Source organism: Hippopotamus amphibius, chromosome 9 (assembly GCF_030028045.1).
Source record: "Hippopotamus amphibius kiboko isolate mHipAmp2 chromosome 9, mHipAmp2.hap2, whole genome shotgun sequence".
Taxonomy (NCBI): domain Eukaryota; kingdom Metazoa; phylum Chordata; class Mammalia; order Artiodactyla; family Hippopotamidae; genus Hippopotamus; species Hippopotamus amphibius.
In genome coordinates this window covers 122,448,678-122,461,673 of record NC_080194.1, presented here as the reverse complement: position 1 = coordinate 122,461,673, position 12,996 = coordinate 122,448,678, and the positions used below count along the sequence as shown (strand labels likewise).

Genomic DNA, 12,996 nt, shown 5'->3' with positions numbered 1-12,996 from the left:
ATTGTTCCTGGTAGCCTTTAGGTCCAGATACCGTTAGGCTTAGGAACAGTCCATTAACCAGCAGAAGCCAGGGCAGTGGTCTCCAGGCATTGGCTGGAAGAAGGCTGGCCCCTTCAGGGAGCCCGTGCCCACCTGCACCAACCCTGAGGCCAGGAAGGCTGGAGCAGACGCAAAGAGAGGACACGGATTCCATTCTGTCTCTACCTGGGGCTGTGCTCATCTTCTTCCAGCCAGCTCTGCTCTGCCTTCCTTGTGCTGGGCTGGGGTTCAGTGAACCTGGGGGTGCGTAAAACTCCTGCAGTGTCCAGTGCCCAGCAGGTCTCATTACTGGGAATGGCCCCTGAGAATCACTGCCCCTCAGGGGAAGCTCCTAGGACAGGACCCCCGCTCCTCCTTCAGCACAGGTCTACCGAATCCTTCACATCTCCAGTGGAAGCCACTTTGCCAGCATCAGAGATGGGTCACTGACATCCCAGGGGGACACCAGGTGAACTAGGCTGCAGAGACAGACCCTGTGACATGGTAGAAAGGGTCAGGAGACCGAGGTCTGAATTTCACTGGGCCCTTGGGAAAGACGCTTGTCCTCCCTGGGCCTGTTTCCCGGACTTTAAAATGGTAATCAGCTTGACTAGTCCTCTCCAACTGCCCTGCCCGAGACCCTGACGCATGACAATGGCAAGCCAACTGTCAGCAAGATGCGCCTCATTCCCGCCGCAGACTTCCCTCCACCTTCGAGGAACCCCTTTCGTCCTAGGGCCGGGTCCACCCGCCTCTTTGGCCCACTTGCTGCGCCCGCGCACCGCACCTGCCGCGTGGCGCTCTTCCGGGAAGGGCGGCGATCGGCCCTCTAAGAGAGGGTTCTTTGGCCAGCAGCGCAGTCCTGTCACCCTCCTGCGTCCTGACCCGCCGCCGCCGCACCCCGGGCGGGCTGGGGCCTGATGTCTCCGAGCGGGGGCGTCGGGCTAGTCTCTGAGGCTCGGAGTCTTGCGGCCGCGCGGGTGGGTGCCGGCGTGTCCCGGGCGGAGCAGTGGTCCAAGCGGGGCGGGGCCTTTTGGCTGGGCGGGGCATCTCGTCCTCACACTGGTCCTGACCGGCTCCCAGAAGACGGGACAGTGGGGCGCAGAGCAGAAGCCGAGAGGCAGCAGGAATGCGCGCCCTCCTGCAGCCCCGGCTCCCGGGCCTGGGCGCGGTGCGGCCCCATGGCAGGTAGCAGCGGCCTAGGCGGCGGGGCAGGGGGCAGCCTGGGCGCCGGGGGCGGGCCTGGGGCTGCACTTCGGGCGTCCCGTGCGCCTCTGCTGCTTGCCGCGCTGGTGCTCGGAGCCTACTGCCTCTGCGCCCTCCCTGGACGCGGCCCGCCGGCCGGCCGCGTCCCCGCGCCGGCCCCCGCGCCCGCCGAGCCGCCCCGCGCCGCCCGTAGCCCCGGGGTGCCCGACCTGCCTGTGGCCAGTGGCTCGGGCCGCCGGCGCTTCCCGCAGGCGCTCATCGTGGGCGTGAAGAAGGGCGGCACGCGCGCCCTGCTGGAGTTTCTGCGGCTGCACCCCGACGTCCGCGCTCTAGGCTCTGAGCCCCACTTCTTCGACAGGTGCTACGAGCGCGGCCTCGCCTGGTACCGGTGAGCGCCCGGGCCTGTCGGCCCCATAGGCTTCCTGGCGGGTGCCTTCCGGGAAACCGCGTGGTGCGCCCCAGGGGTCTCCCTGGGGACGCGGCGGGGCGAGGACTCCGGGCATCTTCTGGGGCTGAGACCAGCCTGCTGGAGGGTGGGAGTGCTGAGGCCCGACCGGGAGGACGGGGCCCTCTTGCAGCAGGTTTTATGGAAAAGAGCCCCTAAGGGTCGGTCACTAGCCGTGGGCTCCCAGAAATTTGAAAACTCCAGGGAAAGCCCTGGTTCAGGGCTAGAGTGAGATTCCAGAAGAGAAGCAGTTTGGAGCCAGTAGGGTCTGCGGCGCTTTAGAAACGCTTCGTGTTGAGTCAGCGGCACTGCTCTGGGCGGCGTGTCTGAGCTCTGGTCACTTGTCTCAGAAAGGGGTCTCCGGGTTCCCTGCAGCCTCCTGGAAAGATCTGTCAGCCCGTTCCCCAGCCCTAAGACCCCCTGACCCCGGAAAGAGGAATCCTTCTCCGTAGTCCTGGGGTTCTGGAGAAAGTCTGGTCTTTAGAAAGAAAGAGGGTGCCTTTGAGTCAGTGCCCAGGGGTGGGAGTTGGGACCCCAGCCTCATGTCACGGGGCTCTGTAGCTGCCCTGACTCCCACCTGGCATGGCCTTGGGGGGTGTGGTGGAATGTGGGGGAGCACCCAGTCCCAGATGAAGTAGCCTGTCCTGGTGGCTGGTCAAATACCAGCCGCTTCCTGCCCAGGTTAGCACTGAAGGATGAGGTGAGGCCCTGCCTGCCGCCTCTGTCCATTGGGCACACGCCTGTCTCCGTGCACGGCCGCTTCCTTGGGGGAAAGGAGGGCTTACAGATGGAGGGTGAGTCACCCCACTCCCTGCAGCACCCAACTCTTCCCCAAGTTTAGGGCAAGCCCCTAAGGGCCAGGGAAGACCCTGCCCAAGGTTTACCAGTTTTTTGGTATACTGATTGCACACTGCCCCCACCCCCACTTGTTATCTTTGCTTTTAATGCATCCAAATCACTCGTGGGTTTGCAGGGTTCCCAGTGAGAACAGGGGTTCTGGCTCATGAACTCTGAAGGGATGCTGCTGTCAGGGGTCTAGGGAAGTCGTGTGGTGATGGGGGAGGTGAGTCCATCCCTGGACCCGACTGTCTGAATCCCTGCATTCTCAGCACTCAGGGAGAGACCACTACCCCACTCTGACGGTGCTACAGCATCTGAAAGCATCCCTAATTCCTCACTTCTGTGCAGGGGAAGAAGAGGAGGAGGAGGAGGAGGAGTTAAGGAGGAGGAGGGGGAGGAGGAGGGGGAGGAGGAGGGGGAATAAGGAGGAGTGGGGAGGACACACTGTGACCCTAATGCAAACTTCAGAGCTCGCCACTGACCCCATAAGCTGAGCTAACGAGGGGCTGCAGGAGAGTCTAGAATTGGTTTTACACCTGAAAGGGTTCTCAAAGAGCTGGGGATCCTGAGACCCCATCCAGGCCCTTCCTGGGCACATGCTTCAGCTCTGGGGGACTGGTCTGGGGAGACTGAGGGGCCTGAGAGGAAGCCAGCTGGACCCAGACTCAGGGTCAGATCCTCAGCTCAGGGGAGGGGTTCTTGGGGCACTGGTGTGCCTGAGGCCCGAGCTGGGAGTGGGAGGATTCAGCTGCCTGTTTAAGTCTGGTAGAGGAGATGTGCTAGGGGGAGGGGTAGGTAGAGAGGATGCAGAGGGTCAGGTCCCTGGCTTCCACCCCTTTAATCCAGAGCTGTCCCTTGGGGCTAGCTAGTGCTTTGACCCCTCACTGGCTGGTGCAGGGCTGAGCTTCTGGAGTGCGTGTGTCCACATGCCCTCCAAGGGATGCGGCCACGTGCTGATGTGTGCTCACATGGGTTTGGTGTTGCTCACAGTACCTGTGCTCTGAGCCTAACTGTCCTAACCAGCTGTGAGTGTGCAGTGAGCCTCTGAAAATGCCCACTCCTGTCTCAGTTTCCCCAACTGCAAAGAGGACGCCAAGTCCCCAAGCAGGTTGTCTTGTCTGCTCTCAGGACCCTGGGTCTGGCCTCCAGAGCTCTGTTTTGGGTGGGGGCTAGGGGCGGTGAGTGGAGGAGAAGTGGCCAGTGCCCCCAGTTGAGTTTTGGGACAGCCATCCCCACTGGGCTGTGACCAGGCAGTGACTCTGGCCTTTCCCTTGGCCTCGGCAGGGCTGCTCAAAGTTGACATTAGCCAATCCGATCCACCTCCCTGGGCCTCAGCTCATTCCTCAGGCTCTTGAGCGTCCTCCTTCTTGGGGACTGTGACCCCCAGGTGTCCCCAAGCTCACACAGCATTTGTTTGAGTTGCTGACTCACTGAGCACCTTCTTTTTGGCAGGTGCTGGGGTCACACAGACAGACACCCCAAATCTCAGCTCAGGAGGGGGTGCCCTGTCTGGGGGCAGGTGGGGGCTTTACTTTGACCTTAGCATTTTGGAAAAGCAAAGAGACCAGCAGGGATGCAGGTAGGGCAGCCCCCTTGGCTCCTGGCACCAGGCTGTTCCACACAGGAGGCATGGCTGGTTTCTGCTGAGTCCCAGGCTCCTCTGGATGAGGCCCAGGCGAGGTGTGGGACTCAGAAAGGGGCTGAGATGGGTGGGGGGGCTGCTGGGACAGAGGAGGGAGAGTCGCCCTGGGGCTGGGGCTGGATGGAAGCTGCAGGGAAATGCAGTCCAGATGAGCAGGGAGGGAGTGTCCGCAGAGCAACTTGTCAGATGTTTGCCTTGTGGGGGTCAGAGTCCTGTTCCTCTCATCCTCACCCCAGGCTCTCCCACCCCCCAGGAGCCCCCATCCGCACCCTCCTCTGTGCCTGGCTGGCTGGGAACAGGCTTCTGAGGCCTGGGGAGGGTGAGTAATTGATGCCAAAGATCTCAGATCTCAAAGCTGGTTTGTGGCAAGAGTGGGACTGAAAAGTCAGCCTCCCCCATCCCCGTTCCCACCCCCTTCCGCTGGGGGTGGGGCTGGTCGGGGGCACCTCCCCCACTTCTCTCCTCTGACTTCCTTGGAGAGAAAGCAGCAGTGGGTGCTAAGGTCCCTTTAACTCTTGTCAGCTTCCTCGCAGCCCCTCCCCCTGGGCGTGCATGTAGGTGTAGGGATGCTGAGAACCATGTGGGCCCAGCCTGGGGAAGGAAAGAGGGCACTCCTGGGGTCCCTGGGCACCTGGAGGAGGAAAGGAATGGGAAGGGGGTGTGAGAGGTTGGTGAGGAGGGTCCTGGAGTCAGAGCTGTTTCCCTCCCTCAGGAGGGCGATGACAAGAGGGCAGTGACTTCTGATGACATCTGTCGGCACTGGCTTCAGTCTGTGGGTCTCAGCATCGAGGTCCAGTGCGGGGAGATCCCTCTTCTGTCCTCCCTCTTGTGGGAAGGGGGGTTCCCTGAGCTGGCCACCCCAGGCTGTGGCCCTGGACCTCAGCCCTTGGCCTTGTTCCCACCCAGATTCTCTTTGAACTTATCCCCAGGGAGGGCTGGGTGCAGTTCCCACCTGGATTCCTGGCTGGGAGCAGAAGCCAAGCTGACACCACGTCCCAGCAGCTGCCGTGCAGGGGTGGGAGGGCTAGGGGCTCACATCCACCCCAGCACTCCCTGCTCCATCGCTGAGCCTCAGTGTGCCTGCCGATCATATGGGGCTGTGAGTGGGATGGAAGGAGCCCCAGATCACTCCTGGGACCTGGGGGGAGCAGGACTTCTGTAGACCAGCTCTGCTCAGGGCCTTAGTTTGAGGGGGGGGGTCAGCTCCCGTAGCTGGCAGACCATGCTGTCCACCCCACTCCCCCGAGGCACGTGGGCGGTGTCAGGGGAGCCGGCGGCCTGCCCGGGACTCACACGTGCATGTTCTCTGGTCCGACATCAGCACCCTCCAAGCGGAACACCCCAGCTTGTGTGTCTGTACACCTATGTGTCCGCCTGGCCTGAGCGGGAAGAGGAGACTGCCTCCCAGGGGCTCAAGTCTGGAGGTCACTAGGCTGGATGAGACCCGAATTCTGTCCTGTGTGTCACCCTTCTGGCTGGGAGCAGTCCTGGGGGCTGTCACTGGAGCAGGGGCAGCTCCCTCAGAGATAGAGAGCAGAGACCTCCCCTCCCCATCTGTAGCACAGGTCCTGACAGCCTCTGCCTCTGTGGACCTAGTTCCCAGCCCTCCCTCGGAGCTGTTTGCTCAGCTGGCCCTGCCGCTGCACCCTGCCCCGCCCCACCCTGCTCTACCTGGCTGGCAGGGTGGCCTTGGGACACTGCCCGGGGTCCCTGGCCTGCCCGGGGAAGGGTGCTGGGATGGGCTTCCCCAGGTTTGGGGTGGTCAGGGGACCCCAACCCCCACCCCCAGTCAGAATGAGAGGACTGGTCAGAAGTGCTGCAGCTGCAGCCTTGCACCATGGGTTCCAAGCTGGGTGTGGGCGGCCCAGGAGGCTGGGGTCTTGAGGTGGTCCTCAGGCCACCTCACTGACTTCTCCAGTGTCCTGGGCTAGGCTGTGGCTTTCAGCATTCTGGGGGGCCCAGGTCAGGGAGAATTAGCAGGGCTGCCATCAAAGGCAGGCGGCCGATGTGCAGGAGAAGGAGTGAGAGGAAGGGTGGTTGTCATTGGATGGGGACACTTGTCATTATTAATGGCCTAATTCAAGGGAGAATGCCATCAGCCCATCAGCCACTTAATGAAAATGTGACTGGGGTAATTGCAGCCCAGAGGCCTGCTGAAATGGGGAGGGTGAGTGGAGCCTTGTGGGTGGCAAGTCTGGGGAGTGCTGGGTCTGGGGTGAGAGGCACAGCAGTTTCAGGGTTGGGGTGCAGTTGACCTCTGGGAGAGGTGTGGACAGCCTTGCAGGACAGGCCCCCATTGTGAGCTGGGCACCCTCACTGCCCACACCCCAGACTGCCCATCCAGGCACTTAGGATGGGTGGTCCTGGCAGAGAGGGGGAGAGGGGGAGGCTCACCTAGCTTGTAGGTTTGGGGCTTCCCTGGAGGAAGGGGAGGTTAGTCCCAGGACCCTGGGTACCAGTCTAGCCTGGGAGGGCTGGAGGAGAGCCAGCACCCGCTCACAGCCCCTCTCCTCCCACTGTCCTGCAGGAGCCTGATGCCCCGCACCCTGGATGGGCAGATCACCATGGAGAAGACCCCCAGCTACTTTGTGACCCGGGAGGTCCCACGCCGCATCCATGGCATGTCCCCGGCCACGAAGCTGATCGTGGTGGTGCGGAACCCCGTGATCCGGGCCATCTCTGACTATGCACAGACGCTTTCCAAGACACCGGGCCTACCCAGCTTCGGCGCCCTGGCCTTCCGCCGTGGCCTGGGCCCGGTGGACACAGCCTGGAGTGCTGTGCGCATCGGCCTGTACGCTCAGCACCTGGACAACTGGCTGCGCTACTTCCCGCTGTCGCACTTCCTCTTTGTCAGTGGCGAGCGCCTGGTCAGCGACCCGGCCGGGGAGCTGGGCCGCGTGCAGGACTTCCTGGGCCTCAAGCGGGTCGTCACGGACAAGCACTTCTACTTCAACGCCACCAAGGGCTTCCCTTGCCTCAAGAAGGCCCAGGGCAGTGGGCGACCCCGCTGCCTGGGCAAGTCCAAGGGCCGACCCCACCCACACGTGCCTGAGGCCGTGGTCCAGCGCCTGCGGGCCTTCTACCGGCCCTTCAACCGCAAGTTCTACCAGATGACTGGTCAGGACTTCGGCTGGGACTGACAGGACTGGGTGGCCCACGCCCTGCCTGGGGACACTCAGTGACCTTAATTTATGCCTGTCACCTGGCCGGAGCAGGCTCTGTACACATGCTGGACAGAGAAAAATATTTACAAAAAAAAGTTCGGATCTGTGCTCTTCTACAAGCCGTCGTAGAGTGGGGTTGGAGGTACCACCTCCGGGGGGGATGATAATCGTACCAGTTCACATTGCTGGGCACCATTCATGCCAGGAGAGGTTAAAAACCCGATCCTCATCCATCCCTCCAGGTGGGCAGTGAGCTTGGCCACCTGTCACAAGTGAGCAGCCTAGGCTCAGAGAGCTTTGGGGCCTGCTTGGCGACACATAGCTCCGCCCTGGTGAGTCTGGAGGCCATCCTCGGGCTCTCTTCTCAGCCCTGGAATGCCAAGCTGGGTTGTCCCATGTTCCGGATGGGGAAGCTGAGGCCCCAGGTTGCCTGCCTGAGTTGAGGGGCAGGATTAAATCTGGGTCAGTCTGGCTCTTCAGGCTGCACCCATGACCTCAGCTAATTCCGCGTCCCTGTGCCTGCTGGACACTTCCTCCTGGAAACCTGGTGGAATCTCTGGATGGTGGGTGTGAGGTGACTCCTGTGTGCAGGGTGGTTCTGCTAACAGCCTCCAAGCAGCTGCCTGCACAGTCCTACGTCACCCACCCAGGCACTGCCCACCACAGGCTCCACCTACCAGACTCTGCAGGGCACGCCCACTCCCCCAGGCCCTCCGTGCCCCACTTCTGTGGTGTTTATCCAGCTTCCTTCCCTGGGGATGGGCAAGAATGAACACCCAGCTACAGCGCAGCTGCCCGCTCAGCTCCTAACCAGGTGAGGCTGTACTCAGGCAGGCTGGGGTGTCCTGTCCATCCTTCTTCCCCCTCAATAATGACTGTCACCTGCTCCTGGCCACAGTGCTGTCTGTCAGGTGCATACCAGCTGCCCTGACAATGACCTCCAGGGCCCCTTAGCCCCAGGACTGGCATGCCCTGGGCCCTTGCAGGACCTTGCCGTGGCCCCTGCACCCCAGGCCTTGGGTCCATATCAGATGGGCCAGGCCAGGGGCAGGGCTGGTAGAAATATGGTGGCAGATGTGGGCAGATGTACCCTGCAGCCTCCTCCTCTCCTCTGATGTGGGTACGCGGGAGGGCTGGTGAGGAGGGGTGACACTCCGTTTCGGAATCCTGCTGGGTGATGAGCACTGGCCTTGGCAGCTCTGTTTCTACTCCCTGGACCTGGGCTCCACTTAGGGACGCTGTGGCAGCCTGCCCAGGGTGGCGGGGGTGGGACAGGAGGCAGGACAGCCCCTGCTCCCTGGCCTAGTTTCCAGCCTGGTCCCTGCGTGTTTCTTCTTCTCCCTGGACGTACCCGTGTCCAAACTTTCACCATCTCATGGGTGGATGGCTTCAGGGGCATCTCTTTTGTTCTCCTGCAATGAGGTCTCTGCACGCACGGCCGCCAGAGGGGTGTCTTCAGAGTAAACCAGGTCCCATTATTTTAAAACACTCCAATCTTCTCTCCAACTGCCCTTGCTTCTAGAATGAAGACCAGATGCCTGACTGCAGCTGTTCAGGCTCTTTGAGGCGTGCCCCTACCACTAGTCTGTGGGCTCATCTTGCCTCTAAGTTTCTGCCCCGTCAATGTCCTTCCACCTGCCACGATCTTTCCTACCTCATGGCTTTTGCATATGCTATTCCCTCTGTTGGAAATGCTTTTCCCTGCAGAAGGTGCAGATTGAGAGGGAGACAGCCATAGCACCAGCAGCTGTACTCTCCCTCTGACTCATTTCCTCCCTGGAGGGCCTTAGAGTTCCTTTCCCGAGCCTACCACTGTGACCCACTTCTCCCTTCCTGAAGCTTCTTGGATGTAGAGCTGTGGGGGCCACTAGTTTGTCTGGATTGGGGGCCAGGTTCAGGTCAGAAGGCAGACTCTGGAAGCAATGAAAAGAAAGAGTGAACTAGCTTGTTCTGCTCAGCCTCCTCCCAGTGGAAACCAGGCTTAACGGCCAACGCCCAGTGCCAGGTGCCCAGCTGGGCCTCAGAACACACTGAGGGCAGATGTGGGGGTTCTTCTGGCTGCGCGTGGGGGTGGGGCTCCATGAGAGAGTCACCGGCCTTTAATTAAAGTCCCTAAACTGCTTCTCCAGCTGTTCAGTGAGTTTTCCATGTTGGAATGTTCCAGATGGAGTGAGCAATGCTGATTCAATTACTCTCTTCCTGTTCCTCCCAATGGAGAAGGGGCAGCCAGACTGGGATGGGGTGGGTGGGTCTGGGGACTCTTCATAGCCCTGGGTGTCTTAGAAGGGGCTTGGAGACGTCCAGGGAGGCAGACGCCCCAGACCTGCTAGCCATGGTTGGTATGGGTCGGGGACCCAGCGGGGTGAGGACAGTATTCTCCACTCTGAGCCTTGCACTTATAGGCACTGAGACCCTGAGCAGACCCTAAGGGCCCGAGTAGCCCCCGTATCAGGCTGGAGACAGGGGAGGTGTTGGACCCGGATCCGCCCTTCCACTGGCCCCCAAATACTTTTCTATCCTGCGTCTTCATTCTAGACCGGGGAGGAGCCCCAGAAAGTCCCGGCAGCCTGATCGGAGTCCTCCTGCTGCCATCCATGGGCGCTGGCTCCCTCCCTCACCAAGGAGACCCCACCAGCCTGGGGATTCTCAGAGCATAGCTGTGGCCACCGCCCTGCTGACTCCCGTCCTCAGCGGCAGTGGCCCCTCTTCCCAGGGCTGGGTCAGCCTCCCCGTGGTCAGAGCAGTCAGGGCTGGAAGGACCTGGCCAGTTGACTCCGCTCGCTCCCCTCTCAGGCTCCTACGAGAAGAGGCAGGGCAGGGCCAGGGGTGGGAAGGGAGATGGGCTCTGGGGTGAGGTCTGGATCCTGGGGGACCCCTCCGGGCAGCACCAGTGAACCCCCTTCATCCCAGGATGAGAGGTGCTTTGGGGAAAGACCTGATCCTCTTGGTGTCCATGGCTGGTCCCCGTGCGGCCCAGGGTAGACACGCCTGGGACCTGTCCCTCCAGCCAGATACAGAGGCCCCTCCCAGCTTTAGATGATCCTGTTCCCAGGAGGGTGACAGGCCACCGTGAGAGGGCTTGAGTGATACGTGGAGGGAGAGCCAGTTTCGCCTTCCAATGAGCTGAATCTCATGAGGGATCCTCGCCTCTTTCCTGGCTTCCTAGGCCCGAGCACCCCCGCCTCCTGCCAGCCCACTGGGGCCCCTCATTCCCATCAAGGAGCTGCTGGGCTGTGGTGACCGAAGGCGCTCCCCTGCACTGCCTCCAGGACGGCCAGGGACAGCGTGCAGACCTTCACGCCTTCTTCCGGGTGGCCACTGCAGCCCGCTGGGACTCTGGATCCCCTCTGTGCCTCGGGAGCCGTGCAGTGTGGGCCTGGGGGTTTGCTGACACCATGAGTCCACTAGCTCATTTTTGTGGGACTCCCCCTTTCTAGAAGTTTCCTCTTAAATTGGCAAGTGCTGACTCCTGAGGATGCACTCCTTGGAATCAAAGCCCACTTGGGGGATGGGGGAATTTGTAGTGGAAGGGAGTGGGGAGTAGGTTGGGGGTGGGAGGGTGGGGGGCAAAGTGGGAAGATGGGGGAGGGAGGGGTGATAGGGTGTGAGTTCGCAGTGGCCTCAGGAGCCAAAGAATCCATTTCATCCACTTTTCCCCTGGGGACACCCTTTGGGGCACTGGGAACCATGGGTCCTGGGCATGGCCATAGCATAGCCAAGCCCTCCCTCTCCTGCAGGAAGCCCCCACTCCGGTGGCCTGGAGCCTTTGTGGTCCTCCCTGGGGCTCTCTCTGGATCTGAACTTGCTTCTTCTCTCTTTCCTGCATGTCCACCTTATTTTACCGGAGGAGACAGACCACCTTCCAAAAGAACGGGAAAAACACAGGGGGCAGGTACAGTAGGCACCTCGAGGTTGGAGGCAGACAGATGGAGGTCAGGTAATGGAGGGCAGGTTTAGAAAACTGTGGCTATAAAACAAGGCCTCTGTGTCCACACCCAGAAGAAGTAAAAACAAGTGCACAACTGGGAAGTATATTCAATAGTCTGTGATAAACCTTATAGAAAAGAATAAAAAAAAAAGAAAAAATATATATGTATAACTGAATCACTTTGCTATATAGCAGAAATTGACACATTGTAAATCAACTATATTTCAATTAAAAATAGTGTGCAAATAAAAATTTATACACCACTGTTCATGGCAACACTATTCTCAAGAGCCAAAGGGTAGAATCAACTCGTGTCTGTCAATGAGTGAAAGAATAAACAAACTGTGGTCCATCCATGTGATGGAATACTATTCAGCCATAAAAAGGGATGAAGTAGTGATACCTGTTACAACATTAGCATGCTTGAAAAAAAACGCTAAGTGAAAGAAGACAGACACAAAAGGTCACATATCGTATGACTCCATGTATTTGAAGTTTCCAGAATAGCAAATCCACAGAGAGAGAAAACAGATCAATGGTTTCCAGGGGCTCGGGATAGGAGGGACTGGAGGTGAGCACTTAATGGGTACAGGGTTCTCTTTTGGGGGATGGAAATATGGAATCGGGTAGAGGTTGTGGCTGCACAACCTTGTAAATGTACTAAATGCTGCTGAATTGTTCACTTTAAAAGAGTTTATTGGGACTTCCCTGGTGGGGCAGTGGTTAAGAATCCACCTGCCAATGCAGGGGACACAGTTTCGATTCCTGGCCCAGGAAGATCCCACATGCTGTGGAGCAGCCAAGCCCATACGCCACAACTACTGAAGCACACTCACCTAGAGCCTGTGTTCCTCAGCACAAGAAGCCGCTGCAATAAGCCCATGCACCGCAATCTTGCACAGCAGTGAAGACCCAAGGCAGCCTAAATAAATAAATAAATACTAAAAAAAAACCCAAAACCCCAAACGGTTTATTTTGTTATGTGAATTTCACCTCTATTTAAAAAAAAGGCTTGATAGAGAACTCAGCAGCACAGGGATGAGTCAGAGAGAGATGGTTCTGGGAGATCTTTCTTAGTTCTCCAAGGACGTGAAGGAATCAGTAAGGAATGAGGACCACAGACGGAACAGGGTGGAAGATAAGTGAGGCTCTGCTCAGGGGCGGAAAGTGAGCCTTCTTCCTGCGAGAGGGCTGAAGGGAAACCTCCCCACGGAGCTGTGTTCCAGGTACGTGCGCTGTGCCTGCACCCCTCAGCCCTCAGCTGACGGTGGGGGGCCCTCCGCAGGTCTCTGGGCTGGCTCTGTGTGTGGCTTTCTCTTCTCCCACAGATTCTAGCCTCCTGGTCTCCCACACGCTCAGCCTGGCTCTTCATGCCGGGGAGCCACCTGGCCGGGCTTGGTTCCTCTCCCTGCCCCGCGGGCAGCGAGTTGGGGTGAGTGTGGGACTCACTTCCCTGTTTCCTGTCTCTCAGCAACACTGTCCTGTGCTGCCTGCTGTCCAATGTCTGAAAACCACAGTTTTGTAGGTTTTGTCCCATTTTTCACTTGTTTCAGGCAGAAGGGTAAATCCAGCCCCAGTTACTCTATCTCGGCAGGAAGTGGAGACTTACATTAGAGAGAATGAAATGACTGTGTTATTCTGAGGAAAGATATAGAACAGGGCAACGCTTTGTGCCTTGGCCGGGCTCTGGCCTTGCTATTAGCAGGGAACGGGACACGTCCCCTCCAAGGATCCCACAGGATGGACAGGG

General features: G+C 59.5%; 1 protein-coding gene across 4 annotated transcripts; it reads left to right on the top strand.

The window, feature by feature from the left end:
• The first annotated feature begins 1,011 nt into the window (after positions 1–1,011).
• On the top strand, positions 1,012–12,150 carry HS3ST6 (heparan sulfate-glucosamine 3-sulfotransferase 6). 4 transcript variants are annotated; one of them, XM_057750164.1, is made up of 4 exons: positions 1,012–1,612; positions 4,405–4,470; positions 6,679–8,132; positions 10,485–12,150. In XM_057750164.1, the coding sequence occupies exons 1-3, from the start codon at positions 1,200–1,202 to the stop codon at positions 7,292–7,294; spliced, it is 1,095 nt and encodes a 364-aa protein (XP_057606147.1). In that variant the 5' UTR covers positions 1,012–1,199; the 3' UTR covers positions 7,295–8,132; positions 10,485–12,150. The 4 variants fall into 4 exon arrangements, with proteins under 4 accessions (XP_057606147.1, XP_057606148.1, XP_057606150.1 ...); XM_057750165.1 differs by having other exon boundaries at positions 8,841–12,150; XM_057750167.1 differs by lacking the exon at positions 4,405–4,470 and having other exon boundaries at positions 1,014–1,582.
• Positions 12,151–12,996: the final 846 nt, after the last annotated feature.